Consider the following 27738-nt stretch of genomic DNA (forward strand, 5'->3'; position numbering starts at 1 on the left):
CCTCCTTGGGAGTTCCAGCTGTAAGCATGTCATGCAATTTGATGCACTTCCACTGTTGTTATATTCACTTTACGTGATAGTATTCTGAACCAAGTCTGGTTAACCACAACACACACATTATGCATCGACGAAAGCGCATTTTTCTTTGATAGATATAATTTGTTATAACTCTAACAAAATACACATCAACTTCAAAGTGAGTTGGCCTATCTAGACATATGCATTAGTACGCACCAATTCAATCATGCAGGTATATAGCACATGAACGTCCGCATTTCACCTGATCGCTAGTAGCAATCAGGTGAAATGCGGACGTTCATTTGTAAAAAACCTGAACAAATATTTTAACAAAGTAGTTTATAATAAAAATTAATTGAATGATTAATTTAATTTTGTGCAAAGAATTAGACTTGAATTCTATTTCGTGATTGTATGCGCGGCTTCAATAATTAATCCACAATAAACTGAGGGGATTCTTGTTCAGTACGCCTTAAAAAGATTTATCAACAAGTGATGAGTAAATTTTGGTTTTGCAGCAAAGGGATATACATTCCTTAAAATATTTCTTTGATGTAACAACTTGCTAAAATGTCGAACCTGCAAACCAATTGTTGTACATGACGACAATATTGTAAATTTGCTCCAATCAGATCCTCTGATTAATGTGTTTTACATATTTTGACAAATATTGGTATTCCGTTTAGGAGATCAGCGTATGGGTAGATAAGAATAGCTTGGGGTGTGATTCCCGACATTTTAAATTGTTATTTTTGTCATTCATATTTCACCTCTACCTGTGTGTTGATTCAAATTTTACTGAGCAAAACTTAACTGCGGTGAGTTTTTGCAGCATGAGAAAACATATTGTATCATATCAGTAACAATTATAAAAATTATATACATGCATTCATTGTACCCCTATTTGATTAACCTAACTTTCGTTATTTCAATACAATAAGATAAAATACCAGTTTAATTTGAACAACTGCATGTAATTAAGGAGGAAGACGGGATGAGAGTAAAGTCCCCAATCTTAATGTGGAAAAAGACGAAGACAACATATTATATTAAACTTTCATGTTAAATACTGAAATCTGATTGGTTAAGACGCAGTTGATAATCTGTTCTATTACCCTCAGCGTTATCAACACCCTTGGCAATGGGTAACACAACGAATTGTTACATGCGCGTAAATTATGCGCGTACGGTTCGCCATAAGATTCACGTCATTTCTATATAAAAACAGAAAGTTTTCTTTGTACTTAGGACATTCAGTATAAAAAAATAAATAGTGCCAGTTTGGGAGGGTAAGAGTTGAAATTGACACCCCTGTAAGAGTTGAAATTGACACCCCTCGAAAACCATTGTCAACCTCCGCAAAGCGGAGGTTGACAATGGTTTTCGAGGGGTGTCAATTTCAACTCTTACCCTCCCAAACAGGCACTATTTATATAATGTAATCCGAAATAACTAGCGTTTTCCTGGCTTTTTAAAATAGTTTTGATATTTTCCTGGCAAGTAAAATATCCATATCGTTAAAAGAGCCTGGAAATCGTAAGATATTTTGGACTACATATTATGTTGAAAGAAGAGTATACAAATAACGACAAATTTAATGCTTTATTGTAATTTTAAGAAATATCAGACGACTTTAAGTATTTTCAGTAAGTTGATCATTATCTACATGTATACACTTTTCTACCCATTTGGTTAGTGACGCTTTCTAAGATGTGTTACTATGTAAAATATTTAAACTCAACACTATGCCAACAGATAATATTTGATGGGAAAGTATCGGAGCACCGTCGGTCATGACCTTTCACAAAGCTGTCAACAGGTGTCATTGTTTTCTAACCCTCGTCCTCGCGTAAAAAAATATCTCCTTTTTACATAACATACAATAGAAGTTAAGCTTATCTTTGCCGGGAATAAGATTCTAATTGGTATCATTACAGGCTGACAGCGAGAATTATTGTAATTCATTTCCTTTTAAGTGGCATCGTTTTTTTTATCGAGTTTCTCTGTTGTTTACCTTTCACCCGGTGTTAAATTGACGTTTAAACGGCCATAAATACCAAGACAACAAGGAGATTGTACATTTTATTGTCAACATTTTAAAAACCTTAGAAAACATGAATCATAAAAAATAACATGGCTGTAAAAAACAATCTCTTCATTCGAACGAAAACTGAAGAATTAAGTTCGATGTGGTTAATTTTAGTCTTAGTCGTAGAACCTACAAGAGATTCCGTGTTATATGCGGACCCGCCGCTTGTAACCGTGTCCTCTAGATAACACTGAATGCTGCATTTATGGGGTGATGAAGGAAGTCATCATCGTAAGTACTCACGGGAACCTGGGCTCATTCGAGTCTACCGGTGCACACTCCTGAATTGTAAAGACTTGTAATGCAAACGCCCTTCTTTACAGGGGTACTATTTCAGACTTGCAGCGGAAAGTTCATTCATCCAAGTTTCTTCCCTTTCCTGCGGCGCACGCATTGAGATTTGCATTCCAGTCGCTTTTGGAAGTTGTTTCCGGGTCGCGGACATCCCTTGATTTTCACGCACTTGTTTTTAATGACGTCATATACCCATCGCCGACGTAGTTTTCCAAAGCAAACCACGTGCACATTCTCGACCGGAAGTAAGCAGTTTTCGTTCCTTGGTCTTGATTTTCTCGACTTGCCTGTAAACAATCAAATGCACGTTTTAAAATTAAGAAATGCAAGAATCTAAAGTATATCTTGTTTTTGCTATATCATTCTTCCAGTTTTCATTCAATAAGATTTTAGAAAATGTCCTTGAAAAGGTAAGTATCCATTCGTCATGCACCCCATGAACCAATAAATACCATTAAGCTTATAATCACTAAAGGAGAGCGATGCAGTTTTTGCTGACAATTTATTCAACCTTTATGTGGCTTTGGGGTGGGTTTGGGGGATCAATCTTCGCTATTTTGAGTGGCTCCATTCGGATACTTAAATAAATTAATTGTTTAGTGATGTTTGTCAAATAACACCAACAGTTTACCTTGGGGACGTTGTTGCAAACAAGAGAAATTTATTGCATAATTCCGAGTCTGACCGAAGCAAGCGCTCGAATAATTCAAAAAATGTACTTAAACAGCAGAAGAAGAATGTTTATCCGTGGACGTTATTGGTAGTGGACATTGCGTGTGGGTAACTCCATTGTTCTCCTACATTCCTGTCCGGACTCGAGGACCATTACACCTACATTATATCTTGTAATCGCTCTCGCTGCATTAAAAAATACCACGTGGGTGTACGAGAGTAACTCGACCTTGATACTTGTTTACGATTCAACATTATCATCCCATCTGAAAGATAACGTTGGGTTTTTAGAAGGACATCCAATCTTGTTTTAGATAGCCCCATCGAATAAAAACAGGTTTTGGGGGGATTATTTAAACTTGAACTTAGTAACGAAACATAATATATTATGCACTCATTCCACCATTCTTGCAAACTTGGTTTTGTAAATTGTGAGTACGTGGTAGGTCGATATTTGATAATTCAAAAACAATTCTGCAGTAAATGACACTGTGTTGTGTTCTTATCAAAGTACCGGTATCTCTATTCCAGAAGTATATAATTGATTTACAAGCAGACTATCTTTGAGAGAAAGCCTTCCAGAGGAACAAGTACCTTTATATGCCGTGATGCACGTCTCTTTGCACGTTCTCTTTTTGTCAAAGTTGTTTCCGGGCTTCCTGCATCCCCAAAATCGAACACATCTTCCTTTTGTTACGTCAAACATGTAGCGGCGCGTTCGTTTGGGACAATTGAAAACATCGTGGGACAGAGGTTGTCTGCAAGTGTCTGCGTTCGTTTTGAGGAAGTTACTGATATCAAACGAAGCTTCTTCTTGTTGCTTAAGTGGCAAGATACTTTTCTCTGGTCTCAGGTCTAAAAAAAAATTAACAGGAATAATTATACATGCAATACACCAGCATAGATTAAACATCTTGTATAAGTTAATAAAACTAATCCTTTAAGATTTTTATCTATATATTCCAGGTATAAGTATATATATATCTATTGGTGTGAAGGTCGCACACAGTGGAATGCAAATTATTAGGAAGCAATTTGTACAGAAAGTACTGTAGTTGTTCATTTTTATCAGAAAATCTGCAAATAGCTTTTCAATTCCTAAGAGTGCAAAGCAATGGCTGTCAGAGAAATTCTTTCATGTCAGGGTAAATTCAATGAGATTCCAAAGTGTATTGCAGTTTTTTAATATATGTGTTTTCATAACAAGATAATTGGAATCAGTTATTCTGCCGAATTGAGTGCTGTTGTATATAACTGTTTCAAATTAGACCTACGTGGAGATCTATATTTATATTGATAATGTTCGCGTTAGCTATGATTATTTAAGACAGTTTGAATACATTAGTGCATTCTGTGATGAATACAGCACGCGTAACCCAATTTTCTCTTCCTTTTATTATTTTTTTTAACTTCCTTTACCGAAATTTTTTTAAACACAAAAACCCCGTTCATTAATGATTTCAAAATAGACTCAATTTTTCTTCCCAGATCTGAACTTACTATCATTTTGTTCTTTGTTGTACACAGAGCTTCGACCTAGTGTTTTGATGATATCGTTCATACGCGATGCAAGCGCTTTTAAACTACTACACATCTTACAGACTTCTTATTTACAGGACGGTGCTACTAGCAAACCGGCGCCCTAGATCATCGCCCACCCCCAAGATGAAAAAGGAACATCTTGTCTCCGTTGGTAGTTTCCCAGCTCGGCTCTAATATCAAACCTATATTAGCATGACAATCATTACTGTTTAAGTTTGAGGGACATTCGGTATCAATGCATTGTGTGTGTTCGGTTTTGGTTTGACATCATCTTAACGGCTTTACTTTTTCTTCTTTCCAAATTGTACATCGTCCTGTGTAGAAAATGTCTACATACCTTTGCAAGAAGCATCAAGTCTGCATTCTCCTTTCTCACATGATTTGGCGATCACGCACGAGGTTCCCCCAAAGCAGAAAATATTCTAGGAAGAAAAGAAAGGGAAACTTTGGTTTCAAAGTGAAATGTAACTCGTTCACCAGAGCACCTACTTTTTGTGAAACAGTGCCTATCTGGTTTTGCATGAGAAATATTTTTATTTAGCGTCAAGGTATTTCGCGGTTAGAAACAACATGTACAGTAATTATAGCCTGACATCAGATATCTAAAGATCTGCAGAACCATTATAATTTGGTCGAGATCAGCCATCCTATTTTCAATAACCTTATTTTTCAAGGCCAAGTGTCTATCATTCGAAGTGTTTTTCAGAACTTTGTTTTACAAAATTAACTGAAATATCTATTTCAACTATAAATAGTGGAAATATCCTTGTGAGGGTGAAAAAACAAACTGTTGTGTGATATGTGTTCTGTCTCGCTCAATATCTTATCACATTTATCATTGAAACATTCTAATAGCTTCTTTGAAGTGATCTGTGCGCGCTGCGGCCTTGGGAGGATAAAAAATAATAAACCTATTATTGTCATTTTCCAGCTGTGTAGCGCGGAAGCATTTTTCGCGCAAACCGCGGAATGTGTGACACGTTCATTAACGTTTTGCCACAACCATGAATTTGGGCTGTAAACATTTTTTTTTTTTCAAAATACCACCGTTTGGCATTTTTATGGAAACTCCATAGAAGGGGGAAGACCGTGGCAAAGACAACGTTTGTGCCTCGTTCCTTGTCTATTTACGTTCCTCACGGCTCCCGTGGACGTTCATGATTTCTCATGATCTTGGAGAAAAAGAACGTCCCGCAGTCTACAGCCAGGCGCCAAATGTCGTGGCGCGCGACTAAATTATGGATCATAATTCGTCGACTTTTTTTGTCAGCGAATGACGAGAAGGTCGATGATTTAGTACAGCAATAACTATATACAATAGTAATTTTTCTTTTCTTTCGATTATCATTAGTCTTCTTAACGTTCCGTTCTTGGGGCATTGGATGGTATGTACATGTACATGTACAAGTTATGTATGTGTATGAACAGTTAGATATTTTGTAACTCTTATATGTATACGCAAGATTAATGGCGTTAATCGAAGAGAATATAATCCATTTAAAACGACGGCTAAAGAATTCAAATTAACGTTGTAAAAGTATCCCCTTACTAACAAGGCGACACCGTGTGGCATTGACCCGACAGGCATAGAATGAAGTGGTAAACAATAACACCAGGCCAGAAGGCCAGGGGAAAGAGAGGCTGAAAAATGAGATGTTTGTTTGCGTCTGTGGACGCCGCGATCAGGACAAGGAGCTCCCTAAATGTCATCCATTACACACAGTTTTCTATCTACATCTACGTAGGTCGTCCCTCATTGATGGTCATCGGTGTTTATCTGAATATAACGTGAACATTCCACATAACCAGGGGATGTTGGAGGAGATAGACCCCTGGAGAATCCCATATCCACCCCACCCCCACCTTAGCCACCCTCTCCCGCCTATTTATAGTCTTTTAAAAATTGCATCAGAATACAAAGAGGTAACGAGATTCGGTGAAAATTGCGCAACATTTAGAAGAAAATAAAATTACGTTATCTGAAAGATGCGCCTGCTTTAGTTCTCGATTGGTCACTTCCTTTTCTCTCTATCCACGCTACGATTATTTTCTCTGACTCACAGTCATATGGAAGCTGAGAGGAAAGGGATAAAAACTCTAGCGGGGGCGACCAATGCTAATGTGAGTAATAATACAAATTCCTCGAATTAAGCCATCGCCGCCGAGGTTTCGTCGGAGCATTGCTGCCGCGGAATTCCCAGTTTTGTTTTGATACCCTTGATTTAGGAAGTTATTTGTTTAAAGTAATTCATTTGAATGAATTCCAAGTGATAAATATTCTTCTTCATTCTAAACCTACAATGTTATTCTAGCAAAGATCTATCGAGTATAGGGTGTTACTCATCTTGGGCGAGGAACGGATGACTCGTGTAACTCAAATGGCTTTCTGTATGCCGTCAAATGTTAAAAATATCCCCAGTAATTGCACAACAGCTTGTCAAACAAAAGATATTGAACAGACAACCGGATACCGAAGAACATAAAACATTTGAACCATTGTCGATTTAGAATCCGGGTGGGACCTCGATGATCAATTCAATGATTCAATGCAATTAATGCTTCTGTTTCCAGTTATTTCCATGTTTATAGTACACAAAACCTTCGCCATGCAGAAATATGCTGTTATACGAAAAATGACAGCGCTTACTCAAGCCACGGTTTCGGACTCAAAGTACATGGCCATAATTCGAACAACACTAACATTTGTTACATAAGTCGAAATAACAAGATGTGAAAGGTTCACAAAACAATCAGTAGGTATACAAACCAAATGAAATTAATTGATTTTGTATAGATAAATAAAACTGGCCTATGAATTAACTTAAATGTGAAGAATGTAGTAAATGATGGTTTCACTCACCCTACACGGATCGTTGCAACTACAGATAAGGTTGCCTTCAATGTCCGTGTCATATCCATAATCACAGTTTAGTTTACATTGGGTCCTTGATCCCTCTTCCCCGGGGTTTAGGGACAGTCCTGACCCCCAGACGAAGTCCCTCTGGGGTATGGTCAGAACCATGCTTCCCAGAGCTGGAACGAGCACCTGCAAAGTAAACGTAATTCTCAGTGCATACTGTTGCACGCACTACCTGCATATCGACCTGTGCGTAGGCAAAAATATGCAGTTATGTACTTACCATCGCGCAATTCAGGAAGAAAATATTGTTAAACTCTTTCAAACTGATCATTTTTATTCTTTTCTTTTTAACAAGACTACAATCTGGAAAGATATTTTTGTGTATTACAGCTGTAGTAGTTTTTTTTCCTATAAATACCAGTCATTAGTCTTGTGACACCTTGACCGCCTAGGCCACGCCTCCTGAGGGAAAACCGATTCATAAAATACTGATACACTTGCAATTTTCTCACCGTAAACACGCCTCCTGAATTCTGATTGGTCCTCTAATGCATCTGCTCGTGATTAATGCCGCTTTTCGTTGATTCATAGTAACACGGTAGTAAATAGTTATCTGGATGCTTAGAATAGATCAAGCCGGGAATTTGTAGCATTCCTAAGAATGTGCAGAGCTTAAAACGTCAATATCCAACTACAGATAAATTAGCGTGCCGATAACAAGTCATCAATGAGGGGCCAGAAATCGATTGCACCCTATTCATACCACGAATAACTGCGCGAATTAGGTACACATTATCAATGGTCAACAATTCTGTCTCCGTTTGTCGGCATGCTGTATGAACATTGAAAGCAAATATCAAAGAAGTAAACCAATAATAGTCTCTGCAAATATTTGATTTAAATTATTTGATACTTGAAAGATTTTGCGTTTGGTTTTTTGGGGTATTTTTGTGATATTGCTATATCATTCATACGTAGCATAAATGAATATCAATTGTATTTGATAAAAACGTTTACAAGTGAGTGAACTATTTTATCAAAGTCCCACGTATTTTATACATTTACATCAGAAATATTTATATCAACTGATAATGCATGTTAAACAAACATACAGATTTTTTAACCTATGAGTCACTACTAGACAAAACAATGATAGTCTTTAATACATGCGTGAAATAAACTTTGTAAAATATTAAAAGTGGTTCAATGGTTTCCTAGATGTGATTTGTACATCGTTATTTTCTATCGCAAGATTACTTCGCCTTCATTTCTGACCTTTTTTTGTTACGTCATTACAAACCTGACTGTCAGTGTGATTCATATATTAAAAATTTCTCATTAAACATGAAAAATTAATTATATAAAGGAAAACAAATTGAAATTACATCATTCGAAACATGACAACGTTTCCCTCTTTTTTTTTTTCTTTTTTTTTTTTTGCCGTGATGAACAAGTAAACAGGTATCGGTAGCGTGTGGTTCCGACAGTCTTTAATTAGCGGCATATTATTTCAAGGTGAAGTCATTAACCGGCCATCATTAATAGTTTTTATATATCTTTTTAAACCCTCCCTTTTAGCTTATCCGTTTCCAAGAGTCATTAACCGACTTGGTCCGCCATGTTTTTCTTCCCCTCTATTTTTATGATATCTAAGTTAGTCGTTCAAAAAATTAAATAATTCTGAAGATGAAAAAAATGTTCATACTTTAAAAATTTTCAAAGAATTTCATATCAGGTATCACATTAATTTGACAACCCGTCCAACTCACCCCAGCAGTTTCCAGTTTCCGACTAGATGTTAGCCGGGGAGGGGGAGTATCATATGAACCGAGTACTTTGGTAGTTGTGGGGGCATGCGTGAGATATAGTATATAGTATATAGTATATAGGGACTTAGTGTACACGGAACAGGAAAGAATGCATGTTGCTGCAGCAGGAGGGAATCAGAAAAAGGAGTATTATTATTTGTTAAAGACATTCATAGGTCAAGGGCCGCTTGCTTGGAAATTGAAGGGGGTTAAATTTTGATAGTTTAATGAGTTGGTATACTATTAAGAAACCGCTGGTTATCATAAATTGCCGAATCGGAAGTGCGTTGGCGTATGAATGCACATTCTCTTTTGTGTCCCAGAAGAGTCTCTTATGTAACATTTTAATAAGAATCGGAAATATCAACTCTAGCAGCATGCATCATTTTCTATTAAAAACGTGGAGTTCTGGTATTTGACCGTTCACTCGCGCCTTCGTCGTATCTACGAAGATATTTCCGTACAATTGTGATGTCAATTCGGCTCTCCATTCATACAACCCCGAAACAGGCCAATGCTTTTCGATGCCATATTTGGCCGTCATTGTTTCGTATTTTCTCTTTTAAAAAACCATTAACTATTTTTATCCGAACAAAGTGTGACTTTGTTGTCAAAGACCAAAAATATCGAATAGAGCTTGAAGTGTGTTTAAACCTACAAAAGGCCAGCGTTTATTTATCAAAACAGCTCAAAATATATTCTAATCTAGTGTTCATTTTCTCTACTCACTCCATATAGTTTTAAACACAAATTTGGTTCACCACGAATATCCAGTTACATTTATTACGTAATTGTTTAATTGAAATCATTGGAAGGCTTCAAATTAAAGATCTAACCCGTAATTGCATATACACCCAAGTATTTCTTTTGAGAAGTGCATGGGCGTAGTCTACATTTACAAGAATAAGTACGCCAGAGAGCGCTACGGTCACCAAAGAGCGCCACGGTCACACGAGGACAATGCCCACGACTTCCTAGGTATTCTCTAAGTCTCAATCAATGCAAAAATGACAAGACAGCAGATACAACGGATGAAAATCTACACCTCGGAATTGCATGTTATGAGAATCTGCAATAACACTATAAGCGATATGAAGTGTTAACACACTACACCTTCATACTTACTGTCGATGTGAAGGGAGAAAATTTATTTGAACCTGAGCTCCCGACACGAAATTGTCCGACTATATTCACTTCTGACATGTGTACATCCACAAAGAGTTAAAGTCTATTTATTACAACGTGTGTACTAGTAAACGTCATTGAAAAAAAGAATAAATGAAGGAATTTTGTTGGAAACAATATATACTTGACAGGCACGTAGCATCAGGTGGGGCCAGGGGGCCTGCCCCCCCCCCCCCCCCCCGCACTTTTTCTTGCAGCAAATAATTTTTTTAAATTTACATATGAAAAATTGAATTATCATGGAGTTCCCCCCCCCCCCCCCACTTTTTTTGGAGGATGTAAAAAATTGATATGAAAATAAGGAAATTAGGATTTAAATTGAAGTTATATACTACGCCAGCCCCCCCCCCCCCCCCCAACCCCGTCTTATTTCCCCTTTTTTCTTTTTTCTTTTTTGGCTTGTCAAGATTCTTTGGATGAGTCTGCCCCCCCCCCTCACTTTCAAAAGCGATTGCTACGTGCCTGCTTGAATGTTCTTCTATCGTATTAGGCATAAATCTCGGCAAAATATAGTCCGTAGTATGCATGTGATTATTTAAGACATTCTTAATATGAGCATTTATCAGTTATTTATCAGATTTCCTGTATTGTACCCTCGCTCAATATTCGTTACAACTACCAATGTCGTTCATAACTTTATAAATGCAAATTCTCTTTTGAATATTTATACGTCTATATAAAATCAATGCATAGTTCAGTACTTGGCAACATTTTCCAGTGATTACTGACATCGTTAATGTTACCGCTTTTCACGAAAAATTCATAACAGCAAAATACATTTCACAACGCCTTGTTTTATGATTTTTGTATTATTATTAATAAGGTGAATGATAAAGACAATTTCACCATGAGAAATGAATAATACCTAACACTTTTCTGAGTTGGGAATATCAAATTAAAAGTGCCTTGCTTAATATTTTGGACGCCTCACCCAACTAAAAAAATATTTCATCAATCATTCACATTTATCCGGATTCCTCAGGCATCCGGAGAATTTGGTCGAGAACAATGGAATTTGGGAGAACGAGACTCCACTGTACACTGCATTACTGGATCTTATAATAGCATAGTAATTAACCCCCCCCCCCCCCCACCTCGATAAGTGAATCGATATTCTTGTTCGACCATGCATGTAAACTACACATACTAGTATTCTCTAAATTTTCAGACTGTTTGTTAGACATTGCCCGAGACTTAAGTTAATGATGGTGCTATTTGTAGGGTTGACAGTAATCCTTTATTTTTAACGATGGATATTCGGCACCAGCATTAAAAATAACCTTCAAACCATTTCATAATGTTCTACGACGCATAAATGTGGATGGATAAAGTCATGAATACTTTACTACCCAATTTCAAGTAATAAAATGATAAACAAACAACTCTTCAAAATACCTTTTTTTACCATAGCTGGTAAAAAGAAAACCTTTATGAAAGTAATTTAATCTTAAATGCGGTATTTGGGATGTAAATGGCATTATTTATTGATAACACATAATTATAGTACATCAAGCACTAGTAAAATTACAGTTAATTAAATTTAAACGATGAAATTTTCGATTGAAACTTAAATGCGGTAAAAACCGTGTTTTATTTTAAGTTTTAAAGACAATCCACCCAACTATTTGGATGAGCGTACAGAAATGAACACCCTCTTTTAATGATCCTGTCCTATTGCTCTGACATCAGTTTGTTCAGATCTTATTCGGTACAGCATCACAACGCCCTGTGTTCCCAATGGGGAATACATGACGGCTTTGCATGCTTTATAGAGTAAGATACTTATTGCACAGTGCAATAAGCTTAATGGTTTCCAGCTTCCCACGCTGTGGGCCCCAGGGGTACAGCCTCTAAAATGTCAAGGGCAGCGTACACACTCTGCATAACTAAACAATAAAGGGAGAAAATATGGTCTGAGTTTTATACACGCGATTGCTAAACTTAATGAATATAGATACGTCATCTTCTGTGTGCTTGGTATGGTCCAGGGTGTAAAAATAGTGTACAACAAAGGACAACAAAGAGTGTAAACAACAGCAACGTGTACAAACAATCAATGGGCTTCTACCATCAAAGACGTAGACGCTACATACATTCATGTTACCTTATCACTAGGTAGACATTGTAACTTTATCATTCAGTGAACACTGTTACTTCATTACTAAGTGGACAATGTTACCCAGTTACTTAGTTAATATTATAACTTAAACACCCATGGAACATTGCAATTTCATCACTTATTGAACATAGTAACTTCATCATTCGGTGACCAATATTACCTCTTCACTCATTGAAAAGTGTAACTTCATCACCCAAAGGACGTTGTTGTGTTATCACTCAGTGAAATTGTAACTTCAACACTTAGTGAACAATGTAACTTCAACACTCAGTGAACGTTGTAACTTCATCATTCAGTGAACATTGTAACTTCAACACTCACTGAACAATGTAACTTCATCACTCAGCGAACAAAATAACTTCAACACTCAGTGAGCAATGTAACTTCATCACTCAGCGAACAATGCAACTTCAACAGTCAGTGAACAATGTAACTTCAACACTCAGTGAACAATGTAACCTCAACACTCACTGAACATTGTAACTTCAACACTTAGTGAACATTAAAGTTTCACAAATAGTGAACAATGTAACCTCAACACTCACTGAACATTGTAACTTCAACACTTAGTGAACATTAAAGTTTCACAAATAGTGAACAATGTAACTTCATAACTCAGTAAACACTGTAACGCTATCGCTCAGTAAAAATATAACTCCATCACTTAGTGAACATTGTGACTTCTTTACCCAAGGAAAGGAATATTGTAACTTAATTCATCATTCATTAAACAAATTTACCTCATTACTAAGTGAACATTGCAACTTCATTAATCACTGAACATTGTAATTTCAACATTCAATGAGCATTGTAATTTCAACATTCATTGAACATTGTAATTTCTTCTTTCAGTGAATATTGTTACTTTATCACTCTTACAAATAATAATACAATATAAATAAATAAACCAGAATTCATATGGATTCAATAGTTATAGAAAAAATTCGTACTTCTTTATAATAAATGATTGTATTTTAGGTATACCTGAACATTATCCATGGTATGATGCTGTATAATGAGAATTAAGTTTATTTTACTTATGTATAGGCTTCTTCACGTCATACTGTCATGAACTAGTCAGAGTAGCACTTGGAATGGAAACAGTAAATAACTGTTTTATTATTGTTAGTCACTTGAGCTTGTTCACTTAATCGGAGGGGGGAGTAAAGCAAGAACTGAACTCAGTACTAGTTTTACTGCAGTTGCACATGTAAGTCTTCTCTAACTGGTCTATTAATTTACAAATCGTGTCTCGTATTTTTTTCAGGAAACATAGCAAAATAATTTACTATGACAAAGGGGAATATTTATATCAAGGCAACCCATGCCCAAAATGTATCATTTTACGATGAACCGAAAACTGAAGTATTGCTTATCTTTTTTCAATAAACAACTTTAATTAAATCCATTCATGGGAGTAAATGATATATCATTGCAAGGTATTGTTTTTCCAGTAAGTAAAAAAATCAATTAGTTAGAGAGTTGTGAGCACTTAACTCTAATTAAGAAAAGAGGTTCACCGCCTAAAACCAACACAAGAACGGATATTTTTGGAAAGTATATGATTTAAATCTTGTGAAAATGATTAACGAGGGTAAAAGAATCATAATTTAGCTGAGATCCATGATGTTAGCGTGTTAGTATGGTGTAGGTTGTCCTTTCTTTAACCGCCGACCACATTTTTCTATGGAGCAGGAATTTCTAATTATGACTCTTCTTTTAATAGCCAGTAACCTATATATACTATATTGTTTTGTATATCGATGTATTTTCAGAAAAAGGGAACTGTAAAAAAAAATGGAGTATTTTTAATTAAAGGTGTCACTTATACACATAACACATTGGCAGGAATTACAGACCGACATTTTACATTGTATCCAAACTTATGTACATACACGCATCATGCAGGTGTGGATATTTTAAAAATTACATAAATAGTGTTTTAAAACTTTCATCTCAATATTTTTGCTAGGTTTATTCTAAATTTGCAAGAACATGCTGTATATAAACACAGGCATTTGAGAGCTCTATTTCTAGTTTTTTGAAAAATTATTTTAAGGTCAGCTTTTGTATGGTCTTTAGTACAGAAATGACTGATGCAAACTTTTCATCAGTACGTAATTATCATAAATGATGGACATGTGTATCAGAATATTGAGAAATATTCAAATAATATGTATATGCATATAAGTATTAAAAGGCTTTAGCATTACAAATCATAAAAAAATCAAAATAATATAATTACACGAAAGTTTCGATTTTAGACTATTGGGTATCGCTCTGCGTAAAACTTAAAATATTAAGAAAAGATACAGGTAATTTGTGTTATGACAAAGTACATTAATTTAATTAATGTTCTCAGATAAAGCAAGTACGATTAATTGTAAATCATATGTCCGAAACCCCCTCCTCCAATAATAAAATAAGTTGAGCATGATATACAATAGAATTTTGAAAATTCAGAAGTACAACTTACAATCATGTAATTGAATTTTTTTTTTTTTTTGATTTAAACATATTTTATTATGCAAATATACGTTTAAATAAATGGATTCGGGAGCAGGCAATGCCTATACAAGCCTTCTCCATTTATTTAATTATTGGCTCATTGGTTTGGTTGACATTGTATGTACACTGTTTCTAAAAAAAAAAAGATAGATTATCGGAACATAGTTGAAATTGAATTGAAAACTGAATTAAGAAATTCTAAGGAAACTATATGAAACTCCGCCAAAGAAAAAAGTAAGTTCTTTCTGCGAAACAACACCGATCAAATGAAAACCTCGGGATCGGTATACTTGGTTTACAATCAAATATGTCTGCGCCCATTTGTTACTCATGACACGGTGAAAGGCACCTTTTGTAAGAAATGGATTGATACAGCAGCGATCGATTTTAAGTTAAAAAGGACATATGGAGCATTTATATGTAACAGAATAACTGTGAAAACATTGAAATACGAAATATGCCACTTTCGGACTATATATCCTCTTTGGGAGATAACCCTTATTTTGGTGCTGGGTTTGGTCTGTTTGGAGTAGGTTTTGCAGCTTCCGTGCTCAGGAAAAGTGGTCAGTTTGGATTAATCTGGTTCAAGAGAAACTGCATGATTACTTTGGAGATTCCTAACAGAGACAAGAGTTACCATTGGTTACTGAATTGGATAACGGTTCACGGGACTCGGACCCACCACGTCAGTGTGGAAACGACCTTCAAGCAATCCGAGACTGGTCGTGTGTACACAAAGTTTGATCTCATCCCAAGCCCCGGGATCCACCTCTTCCGGTATAAAAACAACGTGATCAGAGTGGAAAGGTCTGTCGAAAAAAGTGCAGTGTCTTTACAGACTGGAAAACCTTACGAAAGTGTCACGATGACAGCATTGGGAATAAATAAAACCATGTTTTTAGATATTCTAGAGGAAGCAAGGGCTTTAGCCCTTGTTAGTGAGGAAGGAAGGACAGTTATGTATACCCCAATGGGGGCTGATTGGGTACCTTTTGGATATCCGAGGCGGAAACGACCAATTGAATCAGTTGTTTTAGACAAAGGAGTTTCTGAGAAAATGCTTAATGACATTAAAGAATTCATACAAAATCCTAAATGGTATTATGATCGTGGTATTCCGTACAGAAGAGGTTATCTCCTGTATGGCCCACCTGGGTGTGGAAAGAGTAGCTACATTACAGCACTGGCAGGTAAAATAAGTGTAAAAAAATTTCTCAGTTTATTTTTATATGTATTCTCAAAATGATCACCACACAGAAAGGATACTGGATGAACAATCTTTTTGTGGATAGTAGAATATTTATATACAAACTCAAGAAATTCCAAATGGTATGTATCAACTATAATTTTTACAGGTCAACTAGATTACAGCATATGTTTGATGAATTTAAATGATCGTGGGATGTCAGATGATCGCTTGAACCATCTTCTCACAACTGCTCCAGAACAAAGCATTATACTACTGGAAGATATAGATGCAGCTTTCCTCAACAGAGACCTTGCCAAAGAGAGTATGTTACTATGTATAAATCAAACTGCTGCATGCTATTCTAATTTTCAGACACTTGTCTTAAAATTTCTATATACAGACAATGAATCACTTATCACACATTATATATCAATGAAAACCTTGCAGTTGGCAAATAATCCATGTATGTCATGCAGCTGATAGATTTTACAAAGATGAAACATCTATGATGCTTTTAATTTGCGCGCATCATTTTTTTATGATTTAAAAATGATCAATAGTAAAATATCAATCACTTAAAGAAAAAATAAAACCTTAAAATCAGTATTACTAAGTGTCTGTTGTGCCCATATTTTACACTGCCGTTGTTAAATTACAGATCCTACAATGTATCAAGGAATGGGTCGACTAACACTCAGTGGTCTGTTGAATGCTCTAGATGGGGTAGCTTCAGCTGAAGCACGTATCATCTTTATGACTACAAACTACATTGAAAGGTAAAGTGGAAAAAGCATCCCAAAAACCATTTCAGTAATTTATATACCATTATGCAATGTATCAAATACATTCAAATACCTGTAGAATGCATGTAAATTAACATATTAATGTTTTGTTAGACTTGATGCTGCCCTCATAAGACCAGGAAGAGTGGATGTTAAGGAAATGATTGGTTATGCAACAGACTTCCAGTTAGAGAAAATGTTTACGAGGTTTTATCCGGAGGGAGGCGAAGAGGGTGGGAAGAAATTCTGTGCCCTGGTCAGACAGCACAACAAGCCAGTGACCGCGGCCCAGATCCAGGGGCTGTTCCTACAACACAAGGACAATCCTGAGGGAGCGCTCACAAACATAGAGCTGCTGTGGAAATCTTTATGAAAACTTCATGTATACTTGTATATTAGTGTTGATCAAAATAAATCTATGCTCAGTTTTTGAATAGTGAGAGTAATCTCATGTTATGATATGTACCAGAATATTACAAGTACCGGGTATATCTGTATTTTAATTATAAAACTTCAGGTAATGAAGCAGTGCTTGATTAAAATTTTCTTATCCAGCGATATTTAAAATACAGTAATGCTATCAACAATCTTTTTGAATCTGATACAATGTCAAGAGAGATAACCAAGAAGTTTTGGACATGCGAGTTTTGATATGGCTGTACAATTTATTCCACAGCATTTTTTGACAGATATTTGTATAAGAATGATCACATGGGTAATATTTAATTCCATGTAAATTAATAAAATCACCACAGATGCCAAGCTTGTCTTGACCTTAATTTCAATGTAACTATCTTTATTTATTGTTATATTGTGATTGTGGTCAAAACAGAAAATTAAGATAAAAATATACCTGGCCACTGGGAAAAATCAATTTACAGTTTATGTATAAGTTTTGTGAGAGAAAAAAAAAACAAAGCAACGTACACGTATTTAATTGTTTAAAAAATTTATTTTTATCTAAAACATTTTGACAACCTTTGAAAAAATCATCATAAGTTTTAAAGAAAATCTACAGATATTGATGAAAAGTAATTCAATAAGAACATGTACACAATACATGCAAATTATCCTTATCAGGATTTTTTAATAACCATTCTGTGACTAAGTTTCTGTTACCATACAGCCATGTCATTGTATTAATACCAAGAAAATATCTTATCATATAAAGTATATGTTTTGTAACAAGAATGGTAACGCGTTCCTCGACAGTTCAAGTAAAATGGTACACATACATGTATCAAAAAATAAAAACAGTTTCTGTTGGGGGCCTGTTTTCTTGTGAACACATGAATGACTATCCTACATGTATGAGTAACTCTCTATCTCTCACTATGTTTAAACTCAGCAGGGGGAGGTCTGAACACAAGCATCAACTTTGGGAGCCTTACTTCTTTTAACTTTGCGGCGAGTAGTAGATGGTTTTGATAATCTAGTGCCTGTGAATGAGAAGTAAGAAACAATGGAATTCTCGCCACACTAACTATGCAAATATTGAATATTGTGCTGGTAATAAAAACAGGCTATAAAGTATACTGTATTCCACAAAGAGAAATGATGAGACTCTATAGTAACTGTTTAGTGTTTAGATGAGTACTGTTATATCAAAATAATGTATACCATAATACATAATTCATGTATACCATTAATGTTTACCATAAACATAATCAGACACAATATTCTAACAATTATCAGTAATCACAACTATGATGACAACTTGAACACATTTTTGGCATTCAATTATTAAACAAACACAGTGTACACATGAATATATGCATGTAATATTTCAGCAACTCCAAGGTGTAAAAGATGTATACCAATATCAAGACACAGAACAATATTGAATCCAGGAAGTACCTTTAGCTGGAGATTTCACTGGACTTTTGACAGTTTTGACTTTTGTTGGACTTTTGGGTTTTTGTGGACTTTTTACAGCCTTCCCGTTTACTGGAGATTGCACTGACGCTGGAACCTTAGGGGTGCCTCTACCCTTCCCTCCCTGTGGGGTGCCTTGCCTGCGCTTAGCAGCTAGTTTTGGTGTACCCTGACGAGAACCAGAGGCAGCAGCTGCTTTTGGTGTCCCTCTGACTTTTTCCACAGCTGTTTTCTTTGGAGTAGAACATTCAGCACCTCCTTCACTCTTCCTTTTGAGTCCCCTCTGAAATTAAATTGGAAGAATTTTTACTTTCATAATGAATATTGAAACAACAAGATATCTGTGAGCCAATGCTTACTAGTAATGTAATACCCCCGCTCTGATGTGAATATACAAAATAAACTAAGTTGACATTTAACAGGAAGTTGACTTCCAATTGGTACACAAATAGCATGCCAAAAGAAAGGTGTGTTAAAATTTCAAACATCTGCAAAGAATAGTTGCTAAGAAATCATTGACACAAATTTGTTTGAAAATTTAGGCTAAAAAAAAAAACAAAATCGACATTTAACAGGAAGTTGATGTATTATTGGTTCAAAAATAGATCCCAGTATATGTCATGCCTAAACAAAGAATGTAGGCAAAGAGTGTTTTAAAATTTCAAGCACGATAAATAGTTGCTGAGTAATCGTTGATGGGGGTTTGTTTTAAAATTTAGGCAAAAAATAAACAAAGTCCTCATTTAACAGCAAGTTGACATTCGATTGGTACAAAAAAAATTCCACTATATATGTCGTGCTTAAACAAAGAGTATGATAAAATTCCAAACATCTGCAAAGAAAACTTACTGAGAAATCTTTGAGAAAATTTGTTTGAAAATAAAGTCGTCATTTAAGAGGAAGTCGACATTCGATTGGTACAGAAATAAATTCCACCATATGGCATGCCTTAACAAAAAGTTTGATTACGGTAAATTTTAAGCACCTGCGATAAATAGTTGCTGAGAAAAATGCTTCAGAAATTTTTGTTATGGACAGACGGAAGGACACACAGACATACAAGGCTAAAACTGTATACATTGTACCCCTTTTTCTTTTGGACTGAGGGTATAAAAATGTTAATGTGACAGCAAACTGGGTTTTCTTTTGTGTGAACATTATCCATAATCCATTTGTCAACCCTGAATTGATAAACACCACCTATTCATAAAAATGGAGTACTGCATATGCAATATATTGCCAAAAAATTAACCAAGTTCAACAGTCTAAGTAATATGCACATCTCTGATATATGTACAACTGATCTGCAAAACATCAACTTTCTATCTTGAAAATTGTAGGAGGAGTTATCCGTACAATAGGGTTCCCTTTTCGCAATCATTCCCACACCGTCATTTTCACCATTTGTAAACCAGATTTTTCCTATGGAAAACTCAGTTGCAAATTATAAGAACCAGTGTCAACCAGGTTTTTTATCTTTTCAAACAAATCCTAACCAAGTAGTCAAAATAAAATTTTTTTCTCAACCTACACTTCGTAACAAAATGTAGTTTACAAATTAGTTTGCTGAACAAAAGGTATAAACTGGCAGGCAGAATTACTTTGTTTGCTGGCCCTGATATCGGTAGGCTGAGTTTCCATTCATCTTTCACACCTAACTTCTTCAGTCCACCTTTAAACACTTCCTTGTATTTTGTATAATTTGGCTTCTCATCATAGCCCAATTTTGATACCATGGTAAGAAATGTTGAAATTTCATCTGAAAAAAAAAGCTGATAATGCTTGAAAAAGTTAAATAAAAAAAAAACAGAATTAAAGTTATGAGCCTTCTCTCCAACTTCTGAAACTTCAATACCGATTGATTTGAAGCCAAACTTACCATTACCATAAAACATTAAAAGAAATAGGCAAACAATTCAAAATATACATGCAAGTTAATGTACAGTACCTTGTGATTCCCCATTTGGAAAACAAGCTTTCATCAGGGAAGGAATGTTTTTCATATACCTACAAGAAGTTTTCATTTACAAACTTTTAAAAAACATAAGATTTGAATATATTGAAATCATTCTGCATGTCTTCACAAAGTATTCAATTACATGCAATATGAAGAAAAAAGCTCTGAATGCTGTACAATGTATATAGGCAAGTTTCTTGATTTTAAACTAACCAGAGCATCATGTTTACGATGTACAATCAAAGTACTGAAGTACTGACGGGAGTTGATTTTATTGATTATCATTCAAAATCAACGATATGTGATTTTGCACGGCATGAAGTACATCAGTAATCGAAATATTTCTGAGAAATTGTATGGATCCAGGCAAGATTGAACTCTTGTCTTGTTCAACCAAACGCTGGACTGTCTCCGTTTATCTCTGACAAGCAAGAGAGACTCAAGAGTTTTGTCGGATAATAACGGAGACAGCCAAGCGTCTGGTAGAACGAGACTACATTGATCTCTAGCTTATGAATACATACGACTTTAAAAAATATCTGAACTGTTTGTACAATTTAAAATCTTATTATTTTCATGGTATTAATAAATAAGTTTTTTGAGAAACAATTCTTCAGAATACATAGCATCGAGTTTATCAATTATTTTCAAGAACTAAGTGTTGTCAGCGGTATTGATTTGTGCTTAGGTCCAAACACTGTTTCACTTTCGCTTTGCCCGAGTAAGTGCATAGGAGAGTTGATTAAAATCAGCTCCCAAAAATTAGAGTTTCAAAGCACAAATGTCAAGACAACTGAACTTAGAACTACATGTATACGAGTTATTTGGGTAATCCTCAGTGTGAGAGGACCCTTTTTCTGTGAGATATGAAAAGAGGAGACAACATCTGTCAGTCATTCTAAACATACCTGTAAAGGTGTCATTGAAACTTATATCTAATATTAAAACTACCGGTATATCTATCAGAATTGTGGGTTTGATATCAAAACCAGAGGGTAAGGAAATGACATTTTTGTGTGAATGAAATTTTGTTTGTGCGTGATTTGAATGAATTTTATTGCGATTTTATATTTAACTATATTAAAAAAACAATATACTATCTTATAAAAAAATTTGAGGATTGGATTTTCTTGATAAATGTTTTTGATGAACTAAATGAAATTAATTTCCTAACAAATATTTCTGCTTTTACAAAATACACGCATGTCCATATACATGCAGTAAACCAAACATCTCCAGAATTTTATAAATGAATTAAGAGTTACTTGAGTTTAGAGTTTGCCACATAATCTTTGTCCAGTAGTTTATCTTCCCATGGCAATTTTCCACACAGCCACTGCAGCATACAAAATGCCAGGATCTCCATGTCTCCTCTTCGTGAAGGAGCTGAAAAGCCAAAGGGATTGATCATTGATGATTGTGCTGCTTTTGAAGTATATGAATAATGAATAATACCAGTAATTCTAATATCGGTAATAGTCAGGAGGCAAAAAAATAAACAAAAGATATACTGATAAAACATTTGTCAGCATCATCAGCCACCTAAATTTCACAGTAACATTACCATCCTAGAGATGTTATGTATTCTCCATACATAATATAGAGGCCACTTAATAAAAACAGAGAAAATCACTGGGAATAAAGGAAAAGTGGAGATTTGTGTAGAACTTTGAATAGAAAATTGAAAGGTCTAACCCACTGTCTAGACAAAAAGATATTATTGTTTTTCATGATACCACTCAATTAAAGTCAATGATGAAAAACAGTTTGTAATACACTGTAAGATTACACAATCATAGAAGCAAAATCCACGATAAATGATACCTGGGGTATTAATCAACTAGTTTTCAGGTATTTAAAAATTGAAGAAATGTGAAATGCAGAGAAGTGGAAATCGTTAAGATCAGACATCATTACTTTCTTGAAGTACAAGTGCAAGTTTATAACTTCATCATTCAGTAGAAGTTTAATGTTGACTTACCAACTCCTTTGTGGGCATCAGTACTTGTAAACTCGATGGTGCCGTCGTGAGCTTTCCTGGGGTCCTCTTTGTACTGTTTGTGAGATCCGTCTGGACTGTATTTCAGGGCTAATCCATAATCAACCAAAAATACCTGAAAATAGGGGATCTTACTCATCATGATTGAAATATATTCACTTTATAAACAAGATTGAAACATCTTTTTCTGGAAAAATTTACGGCATGGGGTAAAGAATAGAAAAGGTTTCAGAGCAGCTACTCTTCACTCAAAATACCCTTCACTGACCTTATCGCAATTGAAAATAAATATATATGTATGATTACCAAATGATTTAATATTACCTGATCCTGTAGTTGTTGTTGATTGCTGAAGCCTAGAAGTATATTTGAGGCTTTGATATCAGCATGGACATAACCATTCTCATGAAGGTACTCCAAAGCATCAATCTTCAAAAATATTTTTTTTTAAATATCTTGAGTACAAAAACCATATTCAATGATGAACAAATACTTTGAAGACAGATGTACATGTAGTTGGAACACAGGAAAATTATTTCAAAACTTAAATGCCTGTAAAGCAATATATGAATTTGATAAAAAAAATACAAAGGAAAAACATTCTATGATTCTTCAGTCAGTTTAAATATAGATATACCATTCTTAATCCTAAAGCCAGTACAGTTTCCTTTGCAAAATGTTTTCCACAACCTTCAAATATTTTCTGCAAGTCTGATCCAAAGCGGGGCATGACCATGAATCGGAAGTTCTCTTTATCCCTCTGATGAGTGCCATGGGCTATATATTTTGGAACTCCCAGGTATTTCATCTTTTTGTTTTTAACCCAGTCATCAACTGTAACAGTTAATATGATGTACATTTATTAAAATGAACAGTAATCTGTTTCCATATTGAAGCACACAAGTCACATTATACAAGTTTTCATTACATCCATATACAATACATAACAGATTATATTGTGCAATTTTTTTTTTCTCAGGATGAATAAAATTGTTGAATAAAAGTATTTGTAGGGGTAGAAGATTATAGGCCATGGTGCATGAGAAGAAGACGCTATATCATGTGCTGACGTCGAGGCAAAAAACTTTTATTACAAAACAAAATCTGTTATGAAATTTTTACATTTGAGCTAGAAATGGCACCAATTTGTCAATAAAATATCCGTACTTCAATTATTAAATTGCTAAAACTAAAAGTTATTGTTATATTCAGTGGTATATTCTCACTATATAACTCTATATAGATGATTAGTCAATAATTTCAATATTAGCTCATACAATAAATATTGACCGATCAATATTTTTTAATAATGACCAGCTAGGAATAATATCTAGAGAATAATCTCTCCATTTCAATTAATCACTTCTGATTTGTTGATTCAAAAACGGTGACAAAGAGAACTCTTCATGACTCCAAAACAAGGTGTCGACGTCATAATATGCAATCAGTCAAGGCAAGTAAACAACAGACATGCAATGCAACAGTTTGCTTTCATAACTAATATAAGGATTTGCGAATTACTGCCGCAGTAAAATCAGGTAGAGCATCTGTAACCTAATTCCTACGGGTGGCGGAATATCACCAGTAACCATTTGACGTCAATGATATTTTGCAAATTAACTTAACTTGCTCAAAATTGAATTCGTGAATTCTATGTTGAGCTGAGAAGTTTAAAGGGATCCGTTTTCTTAAATTAAGGTATGTTTCTCCATATAACAAAAAAAAAAGTTGGCTGTGCTTTCGGGGCAACACTGATTATATTAGCCCCCTTGGGACGAATATATTACCCTCCGCTTCGCATCGGGCAATATTTCGTCCTTCGGGGGCTAATATAATCAATGTTGCCCTCAACCCCAGTCAATATTTGAATAACATTACATACGCAATGTTTATTATACATACACATTAATCTGCATGACTGAAACTACTTTCTGCAATTGCAATAAATTACATGTAAGTGAAAAGGAAACATGGAGCTGTTAGGTCACACTTACTCATATCTGGTTTAGATACACGCTGATAGAAATGGAGTTCACAGAACAAAGGTCCATTGGACAGTGGCTCCTGAAAAGTTAGTAGGATACAATCATTTGTTGAAAGTGAGGGAGTTCCAGGAATCACAAAACGAAAATTATACTAAAGAGTGGAATACTTGAATAAATAGATGAAATTTAAATCCATTTTTCATGTATGTAAAAGGTACTCAGCCATTCACATTTTTCCGCCGGAAGAGAAGAGCCTTGCTTTGTATCAAAGGTGGGTTTATTATGTCATCAAAAAATTATCAGTATATTCCATTGTAAAATATCAGGACTTACTATTTTTATCACATGCTCAGCTGTTGAAGGAACTGGAGAGTTTGCATCTTCAGATGCTGAAATCAAAGGTAGTGCAACTTTAGGATCTATTTTCAATACAGATTCATAATTCAAAGAACATATGAAAAAGAACCCTTACCAAGATAAATTAGGCCAAAGCCTCCCTTGCCAACTTCATTTCCAAGCTTCCATTGCTTCTTTTTTAGATCTTGAAGAATAGTTCCACAAGCAAATGGTGCAGGAAGTTTTGGGCCTTTAGGAGCCCTTGGCTTCTTGGCTTTTTAAAAAACGTAATAATGAATACAAAATAAAATTTACATTGCAACACTCCTTGTTAAATGTAACCCCTTCAATTAATACATCAACCTGACTAATGATTTACTGACGATTTTCGACAAATTCAAACCATAGAAATGCTACAAAATCACAATTAAATGATCTTCACATTAAATTTTTGTAAACCAACATTATTTTCATTACCCGCTGCACTTGTTCCTGCTTTTCCTCTTGGCATAGTCCTTTTTTGTACCTAATTTCAAAGAAAAATACATATTTGTAGTGAACATGTATCCTGGTATTTCTAATAAACATTCTGCCTAGAAATGCTTTTAAATTACTTTAACAGTTGATTAAAAACTATCATATCAATCAAAACATATCCAAACTGCCTTATATCAATTTGTATAAGCTCTGATATATAGTTTTAATTTATATAGAATTTGTTAAAAAACTAAGGAATACCCAAGATTTTGAGATATTTCATTGCATATTTGTATTGTAACAATATTGTATTGTATCCATTTATTTAAGGAATAAAGAATCATTCTTCGATTATTATGAGGTGATAATTTTGATCGGGGATGATCAAATCCCAAGATAGATTCAATCACACCCTGATCAAAATTATATGTATGTCCTCATAATATTCAAAGAATGATCTCGTATAGGCGGATTAAAATTAGAATATTAAGTATGCAAACCCTGCTTGTGCCCCAGCAATACGTCATTTGAATTTATTGGACTGTAGAGTACGAAATCGATTTATAGTGTCATCACAAAGACTGGGGAGAATGTAAATATTATGTTTTAAAATCATTTCATATTTCTTCAAACAATAAAATGCTTTCTTTGGTGATTCAAGTGGGATATGAAGTTAGCAACAATACTTGTAATGGGATGGGAGAAATAATGACGAACCAGACAAGGATTCAAACCTGGGCCCTCTTGATTATCAGGTAACACCAACTGAGCTAACTGGCGCCAGTATTTGAACCTTCTGACCATCACATATTTATCTAACTGGTGCCTGTATTTGAACCTTCTGACCATCACATATTTATCGAGGTGTAAATGATGGAGATAGAATTCATTTCTATGTACATTATCACAGATTAAATAGTGTATTACTTGTTTTTCGATTTAATAATTTCATATTCTGATAAATTGTGAACTCAACAAATGACTTTCCATATTCAACATGTGAGGTGGAAAATTTATCTGGTGACAGTAGTGATGGGAATCGGTAAGAATTTCATAATCGATGATTGGGTTACTCTAACTGACTAATTATCGATTATAATCAGACATGTAAAAAGTACATCAATTTTAACAAATATATCATAAGAATGGGTAAATGATGACTTTCTGTGGTGATCCAACTGGTCCTTTGTTCATTTTATAGAACCAAAAGTAAGCCCAAGCCCAGAAACATGCTTTGTTATACGGGTAGAAATACAAGAGTTTATTTATCTGCACCTTTAACTTACACAATAAGTCAAAAGCAATAGCTGTGGTTGGAAAATAAGGGTTAAAAACTATTATGCTTGTAAAATAAAATAATAAACCGATTAATCAGAATTTTAAAAATGCAATCGATCACTTGGATTACGTCAGCAATCGACTGATTTTCGATTATAATCGATGATTGGAACACCACTAGGTGACAGCAATATTAATTCACTTTAATACAGACAGACATGCTTGAGCTGATGATGGTGGTTCAACATTATCTCTATAGTCTATCAACCAACATTTTCTGAAATGGTTTTCAACCACTTATTTCACAAAGTTCTGACATAACCATGATAATTGTAACATAGCAATATATAGATTCTGTTCTGTTCATTGTTCAGTAGCGAGTCTTGATGTACAAATGTAAATTGTGTAAACAATCTCATTTTAACTAGTTCTGATAGACCTATTTCATATAAGTTAAGTAAATCATTCATTGTCTTTAACTCTTTGTTTCTAAGTTTTTTAGCGTTATAAAATATGTATCCTCTTATGTTTCGTTTTAGCTTGAAATAAATTAACAAATATAAATATATCATTTAGAAACATATACTTTGCTGTAAATATTTCAACAACGACTGTCAGATCCTTGACATCTTTAACTCCAATGCATCTTCAGATGATACATTTGCAGGTCCAATATTTACTGATGCTGGTAAGACCCACAAGGTGATATCCGGAAGTTCAAAAACTTGCGCCAGTGAATTTTCTATTGTTAGTTTCGATTGGTCG

At 34.7% G+C, this 27738-nt stretch overlaps 3 protein-coding genes across 3 annotated transcripts; 1 reads left to right on the top strand and 2 right to left on the bottom strand.

The window, feature by feature from the left end:
• Window positions 1-2085: 2085 nt before the first annotated feature.
• On the bottom strand, window positions 2086-7909 carry LOC128179077 (protein AMBP-like). The gene is made up of 5 exons (XM_052846571.1): window positions 7756-7909; window positions 7476-7661; window positions 4953-5037; window positions 3668-3928; window positions 2086-2688 (listed from the first exon to the last, which is right to left on the bottom strand). The coding sequence occupies exons 1-5, from the start codon at window positions 7804-7806 to the stop codon at window positions 2465-2467; spliced, it is 807 nt and encodes a 268-aa protein (XP_052702531.1). The 5' UTR covers window positions 7807-7909; the 3' UTR covers window positions 2086-2464.
• Window positions 7910-15374: 7465 nt separating this feature from the next.
• On the top strand, window positions 15375-17506 carry LOC128175474 (mitochondrial chaperone BCS1-like). Its single transcript, XM_052841104.1, has 4 exons — window positions 15375-16285; window positions 16451-16606; window positions 16943-17060; window positions 17181-17506. Exons 1-4 carry the CDS (start codon window positions 15553-15555, stop codon window positions 17437-17439), a joined length of 1266 nt encoding a protein of 421 aa, XP_052697064.1. The 5' UTR covers window positions 15375-15552; the 3' UTR covers window positions 17440-17506.
• Window positions 17507-17985: 479 nt separating this feature from the next.
• On the bottom strand, window positions 17986-27697 carry LOC128175473 (serine/threonine-protein kinase VRK1-like). Its single transcript, XM_052841103.1, has 13 exons — window positions 27560-27697; window positions 25696-25744; window positions 25355-25492; window positions 25216-25271; window positions 24892-24961; window positions 23535-23731; window positions 23222-23326; window positions 22880-23012; window positions 22164-22284; window positions 20890-20948; window positions 20543-20700; window positions 18924-19224; window positions 17986-18505 (listed from the first exon to the last, which is right to left on the bottom strand). The coding sequence occupies exons 2-13, from the start codon at window positions 25727-25729 to the stop codon at window positions 18411-18413; spliced, it is 1467 nt and encodes a 488-aa protein (XP_052697063.1). The 5' UTR covers window positions 25730-25744; window positions 27560-27697; the 3' UTR covers window positions 17986-18410.
• Between the last annotated feature and the right edge of the window lie 41 nt (window positions 27698-27738).

This window comes from Crassostrea angulata, chromosome 3 (assembly GCF_025612915.1).
Source record: "Crassostrea angulata isolate pt1a10 chromosome 3, ASM2561291v2, whole genome shotgun sequence".
In the NCBI taxonomy this organism is placed as follows: Eukaryota; Metazoa; Mollusca; class Bivalvia; order Ostreida; family Ostreidae; genus Magallana; species Magallana angulata.

Coding starts and splice junctions, on each gene's coding strand:
- LOC128179077 (XM_052846571.1), bottom strand. CDS start 7,806: ATGATCAGTTTGAAAGAGTTTAACAATATTTTCTTCCTGAATTGCGCG. Junction 7,662..7,755: donor TCTTCCTGAATTGCGCGATG/GTAAGTACATAA, acceptor TTTACTTTGCAG/GTGCTCGTTCCAGCTCTGGG. Junction 3,929..4,952: donor ACTTGATGCTTCTTGCAAAG/GTATGTAGACAT, acceptor ATTTTTTTTTAG/ACCTGAGACCAGAGAAAAGT.
- LOC128175473 (XM_052841103.1), bottom strand. CDS start 25,729: ATGCCAAGAGGAAAAGCAGGAACAAGTGCAGCGG. Junction 24,962..25,215: donor CTGAGCATGTGATAAAAATA/GTAAGTCCTGAT, acceptor CTAACTTTTCAG/GAGCCACTGTCCAATGGACC. Junction 23,732..24,891: donor TGTATCTAAACCAGATATGA/GTAAGTGTGACC, acceptor TAACTGTTACAG/TTGATGACTGGGTTAAAAAC.
- LOC128175474 (XM_052841104.1), top strand. CDS start 15,553: ATGCCACTTTCGGACTATATATCCTCTTTGGGAGATAACCCTTATTTT. Junction 16,286..16,450: donor CTACATTACAGCACTGGCAG/GTAAAATAAGTG, acceptor TAATTTTTACAG/GTCAACTAGATTACAGCATA. Junction 17,061..17,180: donor ACTACAAACTACATTGAAAG/GTAAAGTGGAAA, acceptor ATGTTTTGTTAG/ACTTGATGCTGCCCTCATAA.